The sequence below is a fragment of the Arachis ipaensis genome, chromosome B3 (genome assembly GCF_059453495.1).
Source record: "Arachis ipaensis isolate K30076 ecotype BB chromosome B3, ASM5945349v1, whole genome shotgun sequence".
In the NCBI taxonomy this organism is placed as follows: domain Eukaryota; kingdom Viridiplantae; phylum Streptophyta; class Magnoliopsida; order Fabales; family Fabaceae; genus Arachis; species Arachis ipaensis.
The window spans coordinates 142,559,430-142,575,399 of record NC_142438.1 but is presented as its reverse complement, the minus strand read 5'-3'; the positions used below and the strand labels follow the sequence as shown (position 1 = coordinate 142,575,399).

Here is a 15,970-nt window from a genome sequence, read left to right as displayed (position 1 = left end):
AAAAATGAGGATTTGCTGAACTCAAGGCCATGCGCACGCGTCATCCACGCGTACGCGTGAGAAGGAGGTTCGCCAGCGAACACGCACGCGTCACTCACCGGCACGCGTGAAGAGGAATTTTGCAATGCGACGCGTACGCGTTCCCCATCCGTACGCGTGACAAGCTGCATGTGACCTCACTAAAGGCAATACGCAGGAGGCGATTTCTGAGCTCAAAGAGGCCCAAATCCAACTCATTTTTTATGCTTATGAACCCAAGGATTGCAAGGGAATGGGGGAGCCATAGAATAGTTTTCATCATGTTGTAGGTTAGAATTCTAGAGAGAGAAGCTCTTCATTCTCTCTAGAATTTAGGGTAGTCTAGGTCAAATTTTCTTAGATCTAACTTTTAATTCTTGTTTTGATTTAGTTTTCTCTTTTAATTTCTTGTTGTTACATCTTTATTCTTTTAGTTTTACTTGTCATTTCCTTTATTTTATTACTTTTATGTTTATGAACCTTTGTTGGATTTTAATTTTCTTTTAATGCAATTTTATGTTTCCATGTCTTTTTATGTTGATCTTAGTTACTATTGTTGATTTCTTGCTTTTGTTAGTTATAGTTTTTATTAATTCTTGCATTTTGTGATGTTTACTTTTATTGCACACTAGGTGTTTGTTAAAATGCTTTCACTAGTTTTAGAGTAGTTTTCTTTACTCTTGGCCTAGGCTAAGGGAATTGAGTGACCTTGAGTCATTGGGTCTCATTGAATTGGTGATTTGAGAACCTTTAGTGGTCAATTTGATAACCATTGACACTAGCCTACTACTAAGTCAATTAGTAGCTAGGTTATGACTTATGGATTGATGTTGATCAAGCCTATTTGACGTACTTCAATCGTTGAAGTAGACATTATACGTACTTCAAGCATAGAAGTAGACTAAATGGGTTGGTCCCTCATAATTGTCAATACATGGTTTGTAGACAAGGATGGTGATCTCAATTCCCATGTCTAGCCAATAGTTCTTTCTCTTTCTTTATTAGTTCTTGTCATTTACTTTCTTGTTATTTACTTTTCTTGCCAATTACAAATCAAACCCCCTTGCATCTTTATAGCCAATAATTGAGTACTTCATTGCAATTCCTTGTGAGACGATCCGATATTTGAATACTTTTGTTAATTTTTATTAGGGTTTGTACATGTGACAACCAAATTATTAAAATTTGATTGAGAGTTCTTAGTTGGTTTGGAACTATGCTCACAACGAAGTTCCTTTTCTATTAAGAAATTTCTAGACTGACAATAATTCTCACATCATTCACTTCAACACAAATTCTTGCAAATTGTCCCCGAGAGTGAACGGAGGTTGCACGATCAATTTTAAGCATAATACCTAGGGTTGAGCCTACTCTCCTGAGAAAACGATGATTGTATAACTCAATCGGCAGGTTCGGAATACGAATTCAGGCGGCAATCTTCTTGACGACATTCTCAGATGAGATAAAGAAAGGCCTCCATCTCTGAAAATTAGGTAATGTTCTGCTATCATCCAAGGTCCTTCTACGAGCGCATAGTTATAATCTTCTTCATCAGTAGAGTGAACCAAAAAATAGTCACGATCCATATTTCTTACATTAATCTTATATTTTTTTACACCACTCCTCAAATTCATCTTTGGTGATTGGAATTATTGGACAGGGGTCAAAATGTTTATCCTCTTTATGAGGTTCTTCTTCATTTTTATACCAACAATTTTCTGAGTCCAATGCATTCTCATCAATAGACTCAAAATGTATCAAATCAAAATAAAAAAGTATAGAAAAATAACGGTTTTCTTACAACGTAAATAATAGGTTAAAAAAAGAAGTTAATTTTAATTTTAAAATTTAAATTTTGAATTAATTAAATTTATTCATGTTTAATGGGTTTGGAACGTAACTCATTGTTTACCTTGTTCATCATTTTTATTGTCTACCTAACAAAATTGAATCAAAATATTATAAAACAAGTTTCAAACTTACGAGCAAAATTTGTTCACAAAATCAAGTGTAATAAGGTATCTAATCATGATTATGTTGCTGTTATGATCGAACAACAAAGTTTGACAAGATAGTATCTCTAATCTCTAATTAAAATAAGATATCCATAGTTGCGGCAAATGTCTAATACTACCGTGCAGCATGGAAAATCATTCGTATCAGATACTTGTGTTGTTTGGCGCATTTGTCGAGTGCCTGATATATAATGACAGTGATAGTTCACTTCTTTGTTCTTTCTCAAATGTGAACGGATCATAGCACATTTGCAAAAAGGACAAAGCACGCAAACACAAACAATTTCGCTTTTCTTTTTTCCCTTTTTTTTCTTTTTATTTCTGTTAAAATTATAAGTATCTTCAAACCGGATATAATGTTGCATCAGTTGAATAGAATTATATAAAGAAAAAACATTTGCATCCTTATAAAACACTCAAGATTCTGATATAATATATTTCGGGTACAGAACCCCCAAGTACCAAGTATTATTATACATAATACACATAAGATAAGCATATCTTACAATATAGTGGGATTATTGTTTTGCAAAGTGGGAAAGCAAGAAAAACCAGTAAAATCCCCCTATACGATTCTAGCCACTACAAGCAACTTCCAATCAAAGGAAACTATTTATTTATTTATTTTATAAAGAGAGCTTTAGTCTAGTTTGATTCCCTTTTGCCTATCCCGTTAAGGCTGAGGAAAAGGAACACCATCTTATCTTAAACTACTTTTCTTGAGAGAGAACTTTAGTCTGATCTGATGTATGGTATTGCATTGGCAAAGTGCAAAGTTTGCAAGTCACAAAGTGCAGACGAAATCATCGCTCGTTTCAATATCATCCATGTCAGCATCTACATCAATATCATCAAGGTCCATGCTGCCCCCAACAAACTGCCCACCAGCTTCTTCTGGGTTATCCTCACTTGGCTTCCTAGCCTCTTGTACTATTGATAATATTTCTTCAACGTTCTGAATTGAACTATCATCATCATGGTTCCCACCAACATTTTGCAGCCTACCTGCACCCTCATCCGTGAATTCTAGTGGTAGGTTCTGTTGGAACCATGGTAGCATCTTTATCTCTGGTATGGTAATTCTCTGCATTATCATCAATCATGTAACACATAAAAGGTTGACATCATTGTTCAGGGTTAATTAGGTGGCTACTCCCACAAAGACATTTTCTTGTGAAGATAGTATTGTGAACTAAATCAAACATATTCCACCAAATATGTCAGACTATCTAATAGTTCACAATACTATCTTCACGTAAAGACGTCTCTGTAGAAGTAACCGTCTTATTAAAACAAAAATGTTATGGACTTATGAGACTAACACAAATAATGGTACCTTTTCAGGGTTGGCAACAAATATTCGAGATAGAAGGTGTCTACACTCTTTGCTTATACGAACGTAGTCTGGAATAGAATAGTGGACACTCAGAATTCGCTGTCAAAAATTACACACAAAAAAAAAATTAATAAATTGTGTGAGTTGTTAAATTAAATTGAAGAAGCAAAATAAAGAGAATATTTGTGAATCCAATAAAAACAAACCTGAAGAGTTTTTCTGAAGTTTCTTGGGTTGTCTGGGTCTTCAAAAGGATAAGCACCAACGAGCATCACATACAAGGTCACCCCACAAGACCAAACATCTGCAACCTAATCATTTTTCCAAACATCATAGCACATATTCGTGGCCAAACAAGAGAACAGCATAATTCGACAGACAAAAAAGTGAAGAAGCAGATGAGTTACCTTTCCATCATATTCTCTTCTTGACAAGACCTCTGGAGCAATATATGCAGGGGTTCCTACAGTGGATTTTGGCTGCGAGTGAAGAACAGAAGACTGAAACAAGATGGAAAAATAAAAAACAATATTAGAGGGTTTCCGAGTGAAACATGAAACATGTTTATTGAAATTATGTGACAAGTTTCTTGCCTTTGAGTAACCAAAGTCGCATATTTTAAGCCTTGGTGCTGTGCTTCCATCTAAAAGTGTGTTTTCCAGCTTGAGATCTCTATGGCAAATTTCCTGCCGGCAAATTATTTTACATCTTCAATCACAATGAAATTGAAAATCTTCATTGGATAATAATATACTGGGCTTGAGCAAGAATGGTTACCATTGCATGGCAATAACTGACTCCAGAAATCAACTGCTGGAAGAAATATCTTGCCTGTGCAAAGTTGCAAACAAAATAAGAATTTAAGGTGTGAAATATTCTAAAAAAAAAGGTACTATGTTTGATGAGAAAGGAGAAATAGTAGTACTATATTACTAAGTTGTCTTGTTTATTGAAAAATGCCCTTGCGTCACTGTTTATGTATACTAAAAGAATTAGAATACTAATATAGTGGCCTCATAGACAAAAGCACTGAAGCTTTCTTTATTTTATGATATGATGATGATGATGATTATGATCTACCTCGTCCTCGCTGAATCTTCCAGCACTACATATTCTCTCGAATAGTTCTCCTCCAGCAGCATATTCCATCACTATGGCAAGATGTGTTGGAGTAAGTAGCAACTGCCATGAACAACCCATCAAATCAAGTTGAATACTTTACGCCTCTGAGTCTGAGATTTCACCGATTGAATCCTAAAACGAAGATGGTTCTATGATTACCTCTTTGAACCTAACGATATGGGGATGCTTTAAGGACCTATGGTTGATGATCTCCCTCTGCACGTGCTCATCAATCTGCAAATCAAATCACACACACAATTCTAAGCCGTGATGATGACAAGTCAACTAAGAAGCTAAGAGAAGAGAAAAGAACAAACCTTGAGGCCTCTCTCAATGAACTTGACAGCATAGAAGTCACCACTGCATTTCTCTCTAACAAGCTTTGCTACACCGAAGTTCCCTGAACCGAGATCTCTGATTACCTCGTAACGTTCCATGGTTGACAGAGAACTTCTTCGTTCCAATGTTGAAAGTTTGGAAATCTAATACTACTACTACTACTTAAACTTGTTATTAAGAACAACCAGTTATGGTGTTAACTGAAATAGCAATATAATATTGTGTGAGCTGAGGTAAGTAATAATTTCGTTGGGAATTGATCAGTGTTTGTATGTGCTTGGCTTTGTAGTTGCATAAGTAGTACAACTCTCTGTAAATATTAAGTGTTTGCGTGGAGTATCGCATCTTTTTTTTTTTTTTTATGGCCTACAAATTCCAATGTGCAAACCTCTGCATACAAACATTTTACCATTTATATAAAACAAATAGTAACTTAATACCGCCACTTGCACCTCTAAGTCTGAACTTTCAGGAAAGTAAACTTTTTTTTTTTCTCTTTCATGTGGTATAATTGTTGCATGAGGGATGGAAAACATGTAGAATAAGGAGAGTGAGGAAGCTTTGAAGGGAAAATAATGCAATGTAAGAATTGGTCCGACGTGGCAATTGATTGTTGGATTAAGGAAAATCCGGTAAGGGATGGGGACCCCTGCCCTACTCTAGTTGCCACTTACCCCTTCTCTGAAGCAACCTTCTCTCATTCATTCATTTATACTTTTCAGTGCTTCACTGCTTCTACTACTACTTCTGCGGTTCTGCCTTCTCCCATTTCAACGGTCAAAACCGCGACTGGAGCGATCGGGAGAAGTGGAAATCTTAAACAGTAAAGAACACAACAACCAACTCTTACATTTATCTGACACCAAAATATTTCATATAGGTACAAAAAATCAACCACAAAAAAATTATTATATATTATTAATTATTAATTTAATAATCAAAATATATTACATTATATTTTTTATTATAATTTAAATTAAAATAATTATATATTATTAATACAATTTAAATACAACTTTTAATTTAAAATTAATAAATCACTTTCTTTTCTTCGCTTACTCTATTTCTCTTCATTTTTTTAACTAATATACCATCATTTTTATTTATTATCAAAATATTTTGCCACGATATATACTATATAGTATGTATTATTTATTATTTTGGTATTCTAATTAAAACTTAAAAGACACCTATCTAAAAAAGTGCTTCTAATAAAAAAATATATTAATCCATAAAATATTCATGATACAAGAGACCCTAAAACATAATACAAATCTATTTTTTTTTTCTTTTATTTGATAAAATTTTTAATATTTATTATAAAAACATTAGATATTATTAGTTTTAGAATTTTAGAATAAAAATTAAAGATTAAGACATAATTTATTTCTAAAATCTTACAATTCTATAATATATTATAAGTATAAATATTAATTAATTATTAAATTAATTATTTATATATAAATACTCTTATTTTTAATATATTTTTTATATTTTAATATATATTTTATATGTATTATGATTGAATATTTTATATTCGTGCCTCATCAATTCTTTCTTTACTTCGTAAATTTCTAGACAAAACCATTTTACAGTACATCACATCACAGTTTCTATCCTAAAATGAACAAGCCTTTCTACTTTATGGGATGTTCTTAATATACTTGGTTTTTCCCCTAAAAAACAAATCAATCCAAAGGTTTTTATTTTTGTTTTTGTTTTCTTTAAATTGAAAGTGTTTGGGGGTACTTTTTGACACATTGTTTGATATTTGTAACGAAAATAAAAAAATATAAAAATAATAGGCCGAAGATTAAACATAAAATAAAAAAATAGTTCTTTTATTCTTATTTTTATTGTTTTTCAATTTTAGAAAAAATAAAATAAATAAATTATGAAAAGATGTAGAACTTTAGGTAACGTTAAATTATTGAAAAAATAATTTGTTAATAATTTTTTTTATTTTTTAGCATATTTAATATTTTTTATTTAAAAAATATTTTTTACATAATAAATAAATAAATATTTATTTATATCCAAACATAATTAATAAATAAAAATTTTTATATTCAATATTTAAATATAATTTTTTTAAATAACTCAATTAAAAAAAACTCATCAAAACAAGTCTTTATATTTATTTATGATGCTATAATTAACAAATGAAATATTATTGTCACCTAAAAGAAAATAGTCCCTATCTCTTCCTTTTATGACATAAAAGGAAAAATCATAAAGAAATATTCCTCCCAACTATTTTATGAAGTTGGAATTTTCAATCTCACATTTTCACTTTAATTTTTACACTTTTAATTCATCACAATTATATTTATCTGACACCAAAAAAGTTACATACATGCAAAAAATCAACCACAAAAAATTATTATATATTATTAATTTTATAATTAAAATATGTTATATATTTTTTATTATAATTGAATTAATTTTTTCAGAATAAAAAAAAGCTTTTTTTGCTCTTTTTTTTATATATTATTATTAATTAATTTAATAATCAAAGTATATTACATAAAATTTTTCAATTAAAATTAATTATAATATTAATTTAATAATTAAAATATATAATATACCACTCTATTTTAATGCAATTAAAATAAAATTTTAATATAAAATTAATAAATTCACTCTCCACTCTCCTTTATTCACTCATTTTATTTTTTTATCTTTTAACTAATATGCCATAATTTTTACTTATTATCAAAATATTATTCTTTTTAAATTATTTTATTTAGATATTACTGTTTTGCCACATTAGAATATATTATTTATTTTGGTATTCTAATTGAAAGATACCTATTTAAAAATTGCTTCTAAAAAAAATATTAATCCATAAAGCATTTATTATACAAAAGACACTGAAACAAAACACAAATCTAATATCTCTTTTTCTCCTTCAGTTGATAAAATTTTAATATTTATTATAAGAACATTAGATATTATTAATTTTTTAAAAATCTCACAATTCTTTAATATTACTATGAGTATAAATATTCATTAATTATTAAATTAATTATTTATATATAAATATACTTATTTCTAGTATTTTTTATATTTTAATATATAATTTTAAAATATAAATACACTTATTTAATTTGATGTAATTACAAGTGAATGAATTTTACAAGTAAAAAATTAACACACAGATTATATTAAACACATATCAAATTGCAGCAACACATTTTTATATATTATATCAATATTTTTTACACATTCATAATACTATAATATATTTTAAATGTTAATATTCAATTAAAACATTATCTTTATCTCTATATTAAAAATAATTTCTGTAATTTTCTATGTATCATGATCGAGTATTTCATGAGTCATCAATTCTTTCCTTCCTTCATGAATTTTTAGACAAAACCATTTCAGAGTACATCAGATCATAGCTTCCATCCTAAAATGAACATGTTTTTCTACATTAACGGATCTGAGTACTTTTTATTTTTATTTTTATTTTTATTTTCTTTGAACTAACAAGTGTTTGAGTACTTTTTTTTTTGAGGCATTGTTTGATACTTGTAATGAAAATAAAAGTATAAAAATAATAGACTGAAGATTAAACATAAAATAAAAAAAATAATTCTTTTATTCTTATTTTTATTGTTTCTCAATTTTGGAGCAAGATAAAAAATAAATCATAAAAAATTTAAAATTTGTTTGGACATCATCAAGTTATTAAAAAAATATTTTTGTTAATTATTTTTTATTTTTAAGTATATTTGATACTTTTTAATAATAAAATAAAAATATTAAAAAATAAAAATATTTTTAAAAAATTTAATTTACATATTTTTTACATAAATAAATAAAAATATTTGTTTATATTTAAATATAATTAATAAATAAAAATAAATTTATATAAAATATCTAAATATAAAATTATATTTATTTTTAAAAAATAACTCAATTTAAAAAAAAAATCACTTAAATAAGTCTTTATATTCATGTATCATGCTCTAATTAACAAATGGGGCATTACTGTGACTTAAAAGAAAATGTCCCTATCTCTTCGTTTTGTGATACAAAAGAGAAAATGCATAAAGGAATATCCTCCAACTATTTTTTGAAGTTGGGATTTTCAATCTCATATTTTCACTTCAGTTTTTACACGTTTATTCAATCGTAGTTACATTTTATAAAATTATCCTTTGATACAGTGTATGTGTCGGTTTTTTTTTATTTTTAGTTGAGAGAAATTATTTAGAAGCATAATTGAGGTCAAACTCAATTTCTTTGTGTATGAAAAGAAAACAATTACTTGTTTTTATTCAGCTGTCTTCTGATGTATCAATCGGTTACAATCAAATAAAGATTAAGATTAGTTTGTGTAAAAAATATAAATATGAGAATAGTCTTATAACGACAAAATCTCTATTTCTCTACATTTCTTAGACTCATTAAATTATACCCCATATTATTTTTATTATCATTATTTTCGTAATATAAAAGTTTGCTTCTTTCAACTTTTCTCATGGTACAAAAGCAAAATTTGACTTCTTCACAATATATCACTAAAAATTCTCTTTTAATTTCAGTTACCACAAAAAAATTATTATATATTACTAAATTAAAAAAAATTTTTCTTTTATTTTTTTACCAAAGATAAAGAGATTCGAATCCACGACTTCTTTCATTTATTGGCCTTTATTTCTACCTAGTCTATTTCTCTTATATATTATTATTAATTATTAATTTAATAATCAAAATATATTACATTATATTTTTTATTATAATTCAAATTAAAATAATTATATATTATTAATACAATTTAAATACAACTTTTAATTTAAAATTAATAAATCACTTTCTTTTCTTCACTTACTCTATTTCTCTTCATTTTTTTAACTAATATACCATCATTTTTATTAATTATCAAAATATTTTGCCACAGTATATAGTATGTATTATTTATTATTTTGGTATTCTAATTAAAACTTAGAAGACACCTATCTAAAAAAGTGCTTTTAATAAAAAAATATATTAATTCATAAAATGTTCATTATACAAGAGATACTAAAACAGAACACAAATTTAATTTTTTTTTCTTTTATTTGATAAAATTTTTAATATTTATTATAAAAACATTAGATATTATTAGTTTTAGAATTTTATAATAAAAATTAAAGATTAAGATATAATTTATTTCTAAAATCTTACAATTCTATAATATATTACAAGTATAAATATTAATTAATTATTTATATATAAATACACTTATTTTTAATATATTTTTTATATTTTAATATATTTTATATGTATCATGATTGAATATTTTATATTTCATGAGTCATCAATTCTTTCCTTACTTCATAAATTTCTAGACAAAATCATTTCAGAGTACATCACATCATAGCTTCCATCCTAAAATGAACACGTTAACGGATCTGATCTTAATTTACTTCGTTTTTCTCCTGAAAAAAAATCAAATCAAAGGTTTTTATTTTTGTTTTCTTTGAATTAACAAGTGTTTGAGTACTTTTTTTATACGCATTATTTGATACTTGTAATGAGAATAAAAGTATAAAAATATTAGACTGAAGATTAAACATAAAATAAAAAAAATAATTATTCTATTCTTATTTTTATTGTTTCTCTACTTTTGGAGAAAGATAAAAAAAAATAATCATAATAAATTTAAAATTTGTTTGGACATTATCAAGTTATTAAAAAAAAATTTATTAATTATTTTTTATTCTTTAGTATATTTGATACTTTTTAATAATAAAAATAAAAATATTAAAAAATAAAAAAATATTTTTTAAAAATTATAATTTACATTTTTTTATAATATTTTTATGTTTTTACATAAATAAATAAAAATATTTGTTTATATTTAAATATAATTAATAAATAAAAATAAATTTATATAAAATATCTAAATATAAAATTATTTTTATTTTTTTAAAAAATATTTAAAAAATAACTCGATTTAAAAAAAATCACTCAAACAAGTCTTTATATTCATATATCATGCTATAATTAACAAATGGGACATTACTGTAACGTAAAAGAAAATGGTTCCTATCTTTTCATTTTGTGACACAAAAGGGAAAATGCATAAAGGAATGTCCCTCCAACTATTTTATGAAGTTGGGATTTTCAATCTCACATTTTCACTTCAGTTTTTACACGTTTAATCAATCACAATTACATTTCATAAAATTATCCTTTGATACAATGTATGTGTTAGTTTTTTTATTTTTAATTAAAAAAATTATTTAAAAGCATAGTTAAGGTCAAACTCGATTTTTTTGTGTATGAAAAGAACTAAATCATTTGTTTTTATTCAGTTGTCTTTTGGTGAATCGATCGGTTACAATTAAATAAAGATTAAGATTAGTTTCTGTGGAAAACATAAATATGAGAATAACTCCATGTGGACAAAATTTCTGTTTCTCTACATGTTTTAGACTCATTCAATTATACCCGTATATTATTTTTATTATCATTATTTTCGTAATATAAAAATTTATTTCTTTAAACTTTTCTTATCGTACAAGAACAAAATTTGACTTGTCCACAAAATATCACTAAAATTGTTCTTTTAATTTCAGTTACTTCCAATAAAAATATTTTCTTAGACAATTTGATTTAATATTACTCAATATTTGACCAAAATTATTCGGTATTTGACCAAATGAAAGACAATGACTAACATATTTCAATTGTATAGTTCATACTAAATGAATAGGTAACACATGAATGATATGAGTGAAAATTGACCCCCAAAATAAATCATAAAAGTGAAAAATGTGACAAAAAAAAATTTAGATATAGAAGTGAGATGAATGATATATTTTAATATTATAATTTTTTATATTTTTTAAAATTGTGAGAGGTATATAAATCGAATTTTTTATTTGTGTTTAAAAAATTAAAAAAATTTGGAGTACAAAAATTGGAGAATCCGATTTATATATTTCAATTTTTTTAATTTTTTAAACACAAACTAAAAGATTCGAGTACAGAAATTACAAAGATCTGATTATTAGACAGTCTAATTTTTGTATTTCTTTAAAATTAGATGGTCCAATTTCTATTTCTAAAATTAAATCATCCTACATTTTAATAAAATATTACAACAATTTACAATTTAGACAAACATTATTATTAATCCAATAATAAAAAATAAAAAAAAATAAAAAAACGTTGTTTTCTTAGAAGAAAGTATGACGAGTGATGAGGTGGACGATGGAGAGGGATGTGAGAGGGGCGGTGGGATGTGGGACCACCCACTCATTGGGAAGGGAATGGTGCTGGTGAGACCCACAAGACAATTATAACAATACTGTCTTCGGATATGGAAGGAGGAGTCTGTGCGTCATCTGTAAATAAAATAAAAGCATGCATGTGACGATGATGATGCCATGAATCAGCGAAGCGGTGGTGTTATGGGAAGGAGCAAATTGAAGTGATTACTTTTTTATCTTGAACTTCGGTTTGGGGAAACATTGCTGCAGTCATCACTCACGACACTTCTCTTTCATGGATTTCTGTGAACCTGACCCTGATTTCACTTAACAATTTATATACAATTCATCTTTCCAAATGTAAAGTATATTTTTATTTTTAAATTTTATTTTATTTTAATTTTATTTTAAAAATTTTTAATTTGTATTAAATATATTTATAATAGTTAAATTTTTAAAAAATTTAAAATTAATCCAAATAATATATGACAATTATCTATGATTTGTTTGCATTGATAATTATTTTTGTAAAATTATTGCTGAATTTATCTTAAATTTTTTGAAAAAATTAATCGTTAGAGATATATTTGATACAAATAAAAAATTTTTAGGATAAAATTAAAATAAAATAAAATTTATGAATATTTTTAAAATTTTTAACAAATTTTAAAGATAAAAGATATTTTACCCTATTACTAAATACCAAATCATGCATGCCTCTACCTAGTGCATTTTTTAGGCCTGTGTATGTAGTAAAAAATTTCTTTCTAAGAGCATATGCTGTTAAAAATATTGACTTGGAAAAGAGGGAAAAATAGGGATGGTAACACCACTCGAATCCGTGGGTGCTTATCCTATTGGAAAAGTATAGGATACCAACTTATTATCTGCCAACTTCTGTCAACTCTTATTTATAATTGTGTTTCATGGAAGTGTGTTCGTGGATGTGTCTAATAATTAATATATTTTAAATATATATATAAAGAGACACATCCAGAAAATATATCTATAAAGACACTTCTATTAAGCATAGCTATAAAAAAGACATTTTTATTAGACACATCCATGAACACACTTCCATGAAACACAATTATAAATAAGAGTTGGCAGAAGTTGGCAGATATGCTGTTGGTAACGTAGCGGAACCGTATCCTATTTTTATCCGTTCAGGCAGGTAATTATCCAACTCGCACTGAGGGCGGATTTTTAGCGGGACGGGGCAGGGCCGGGCCAAGTTTAGGTGATACCCACCCGGTATATATATAATATGTGTAATATATGTAAAATAAATAGTAAAATTATTAATAATATTATATCATATTTAAATTTTTACGTTAATTTATGTTATGTATGTGATGATAGTTATATAAAATTTGAAATTTAATTTTATTTATTAAATTTTAATAATTATAGGGGCGGGTGCCTGCGGGGCGAGTACCTGCAGAGGCGGGTTAGGGTTCAATTTTTTACTATCCATAAGTAGGAGCGGGACAGGTTCTATGCAGATTATTGTAGGGCGGAGCGGGGTCGGATAAAGCAAAAATTCGCCCTGTTGCCACCCCTAGAAAAAAATGTTAGTACTAATATAATATTGATAAAAATAATTTGTAGTAACAAAAAGTATTTAGGATGAGCTATGATCTAAATCTAGTTGACACAGAGAAACGGTCACCGAAAAAAAAGGATCTAGTGGTCAGGAGCACTAAAAAAGTTAAGATGAATGTCGTGGAACATAAAGATCATATAAAAGAGAAAACATAGATTGTTGAGAACCAGAAAGTGGAGATGAAGGAGGCCAATGTTGCAGCGGAAGAAATGGTTATCAATCAGTCTGTTAGTAAAAAATAATTTATTTCAAAAAAGGGAGTACTTGAGAGTCAGTAAGCGTGTGTTTTCGAAAAAAGTCTACATCGAAAGAGAGTCATTTGGCAGGGAAGATCGAGCAAGAGTCAGACTGTCATGATTAGTCAACAAGATGATCGATATGTTGAATCAAAGATTCAAAGATTCGAGGGTTGCTTCTAAACATTACCTTTGTCAAGCAAAAGAAGCGGAAACAATTACCTGTGGATTAATGAACGTGGGAGTTATGCAAAGCTCTTTGAAGATCTTTTGTTTTTTTTCTTGTGCTGTGACAAAGGGCTCGACCAATTCAGCTCGTCTCTTTCGAATTCTAGCCAACTCCTTTCCAATTCTGGCTAGCTCTATTTCAAGTTCCTCATCTCGTTTGTTGAAATGGACTTGAGCACTGACAGCCTGAGCAAGTCTTAAGTCATATTCCTTGTATGATTGTTGCATCGACTGGAGAGCAGCATCAATCTCTTTCGATTCGGTTTTGATTTTGGCTACCCTTTCTTTAGTTTCTTGCAACTTGTCTTGAATGATGATGCAGTTGTTTGAGACCTTGGTGAACCTCTTTATTATGGAAGAGAATTGAGACGGAACCTGGAATTCGAAAGAAGAACTTAAAATGTCAGACAAAAGGACATTCAAATCGGGTTGATCCATCTTTTGGGAGTATGTGTTAGTCGCCTCAGGATGGTAGTTAATTGTTTAAGAGTGTGTTGATTAAGTTCTGTAAGAAGACTCAATGTGGGTTGATCCTTAGTGGTTGAATTCGAGATGGGAAACTCTTCCTCTTGAGTGATCTTCGTCAGAACAGCCACTAGTTTAGCTAATTTAGCATCATGTGAAGAAAAGAGTTCGAACAAGGGCTTACCCTTTTAAAAACGTTGGCTAAAACTTTTCGAATCTTATTTTTTGGTTGTTTGTGTTGCACTGTGGCTTCAACTTTTCTTTTTGGGGCCCTTTTTGGTGAGCCTTCAGTAGCTTGAATAATTTTTATTGAGGAGTTTTTTATCTCATCGAATGTGCGACTGTATTGGGAATAATACTTGGTCCACCATTCGATGAAAGATTTAGTAACAAATGAACTACGCTCATAAAGGAGATGAGAATAGTTGTTTCGGTGTTGTTGATTGATGGTGAGGCAGTTCTCGATGTCTTTCTTCAAGTTGAGTTCGATATGACAAAGAGCTTTGTCATTTTGAGGAACAGGAGAATGAATAGCTTGAGAGAAGCCCATCTGCCTGGCAACATAGTGGGGGGGGGGCATAAAGGGCCACCTTAAATTGTTCTTTCTTGTATTGAGGTAGTCCAATCGGAAGTACCTGAACAGCAAGGAGGTTTGCCCAAGTTTTCTTGTCAACTTCATTTTCTCCATCATCAGATGGAAAGAGAAGACGTTCGAACCATGTTGGTCCACAACTTCGACGCAGAAATGGTGTGAATTTCAAATCGTTATTGTTGAAGTTTTTGCAAGAGTGAAGTGAAAAGACAGCCCAAAATAAGTCTTCAATCGACGTGGCATTTTCGAAATTTGGTTGAAAAGGGGCCAATCGAAATCCTTCGATGTGTTGTTTATTTGAAGCACTGCCCCCATCTTGCTTCATGTATTTTTCAAATACAACATTTAACCAAAGTTGTAGGAGCCAAAGAGGGCCACCTACACTGATCGACGAGTTAGCTCGAAGACAATCAACCAAATACTCGAGTTCATCATACAAATGCCCCAAAATCAATTTGGCTAAATTGAATTTGTGACCTTCATGCAAAAGAGCAGTCAAAGGAAGAAATAACTTTTGCATTTGAATACTCATCGAACAGAAAACGATGACATTCAACCAGTATTATAAGAACGCCACGCTTTCTTCATCAGTTACAGGATCATTCTCATGTCCCATATGCTGATTGATGAAGTCGTTGTAAGAGTTCTTCTGAGTTATCTTATAAGTTTTATTTGGCTGCATATCACAAGTCACTTTAGGAAAATTTATCGGAAGGCCAGTGATGACAGCCACATCAAGTAATGTAGGCCCTACCATTTCACAGGAGAGGTGAAAGCTATTTATTGTTTTGTTCCAAAA

The 15,970-nt window shown here is 28.7% G+C and overlaps 1 protein-coding gene across 2 annotated transcripts; it reads right to left on the bottom strand.

The window, feature by feature from the left end:
- Positions 1-2,438: 2,438 nt before the first annotated feature.
- Positions 2,439-5,364, bottom strand: SNRK2.7 (SNF1-related protein kinase 2.7). 2 transcript variants are annotated; one of them, XM_016335205.3, is made up of 9 exons: positions 4,809-5,364; positions 4,651-4,725; positions 4,450-4,551; positions 4,147-4,200; positions 3,963-4,055; positions 3,777-3,869; positions 3,576-3,680; positions 3,370-3,468; positions 2,439-3,117 (listed from the first exon to the last, which is right to left on the bottom strand). In XM_016335205.3, the coding sequence occupies exons 1-9, from the start codon at positions 4,926-4,928 to the stop codon at positions 2,818-2,820; spliced, it is 1,041 nt and encodes a 346-aa protein (XP_016190691.1). In that variant the 5' UTR covers positions 4,929-5,364; the 3' UTR covers positions 2,439-2,817. The 2 variants fall into 2 exon arrangements, with proteins under 2 accessions (XP_016190691.1, XP_088364868.1); XM_088508742.1 differs by having other exon boundaries at positions 3,777-4,055.
- Positions 5,365-15,970: the final 10,606 nt, after the last annotated feature.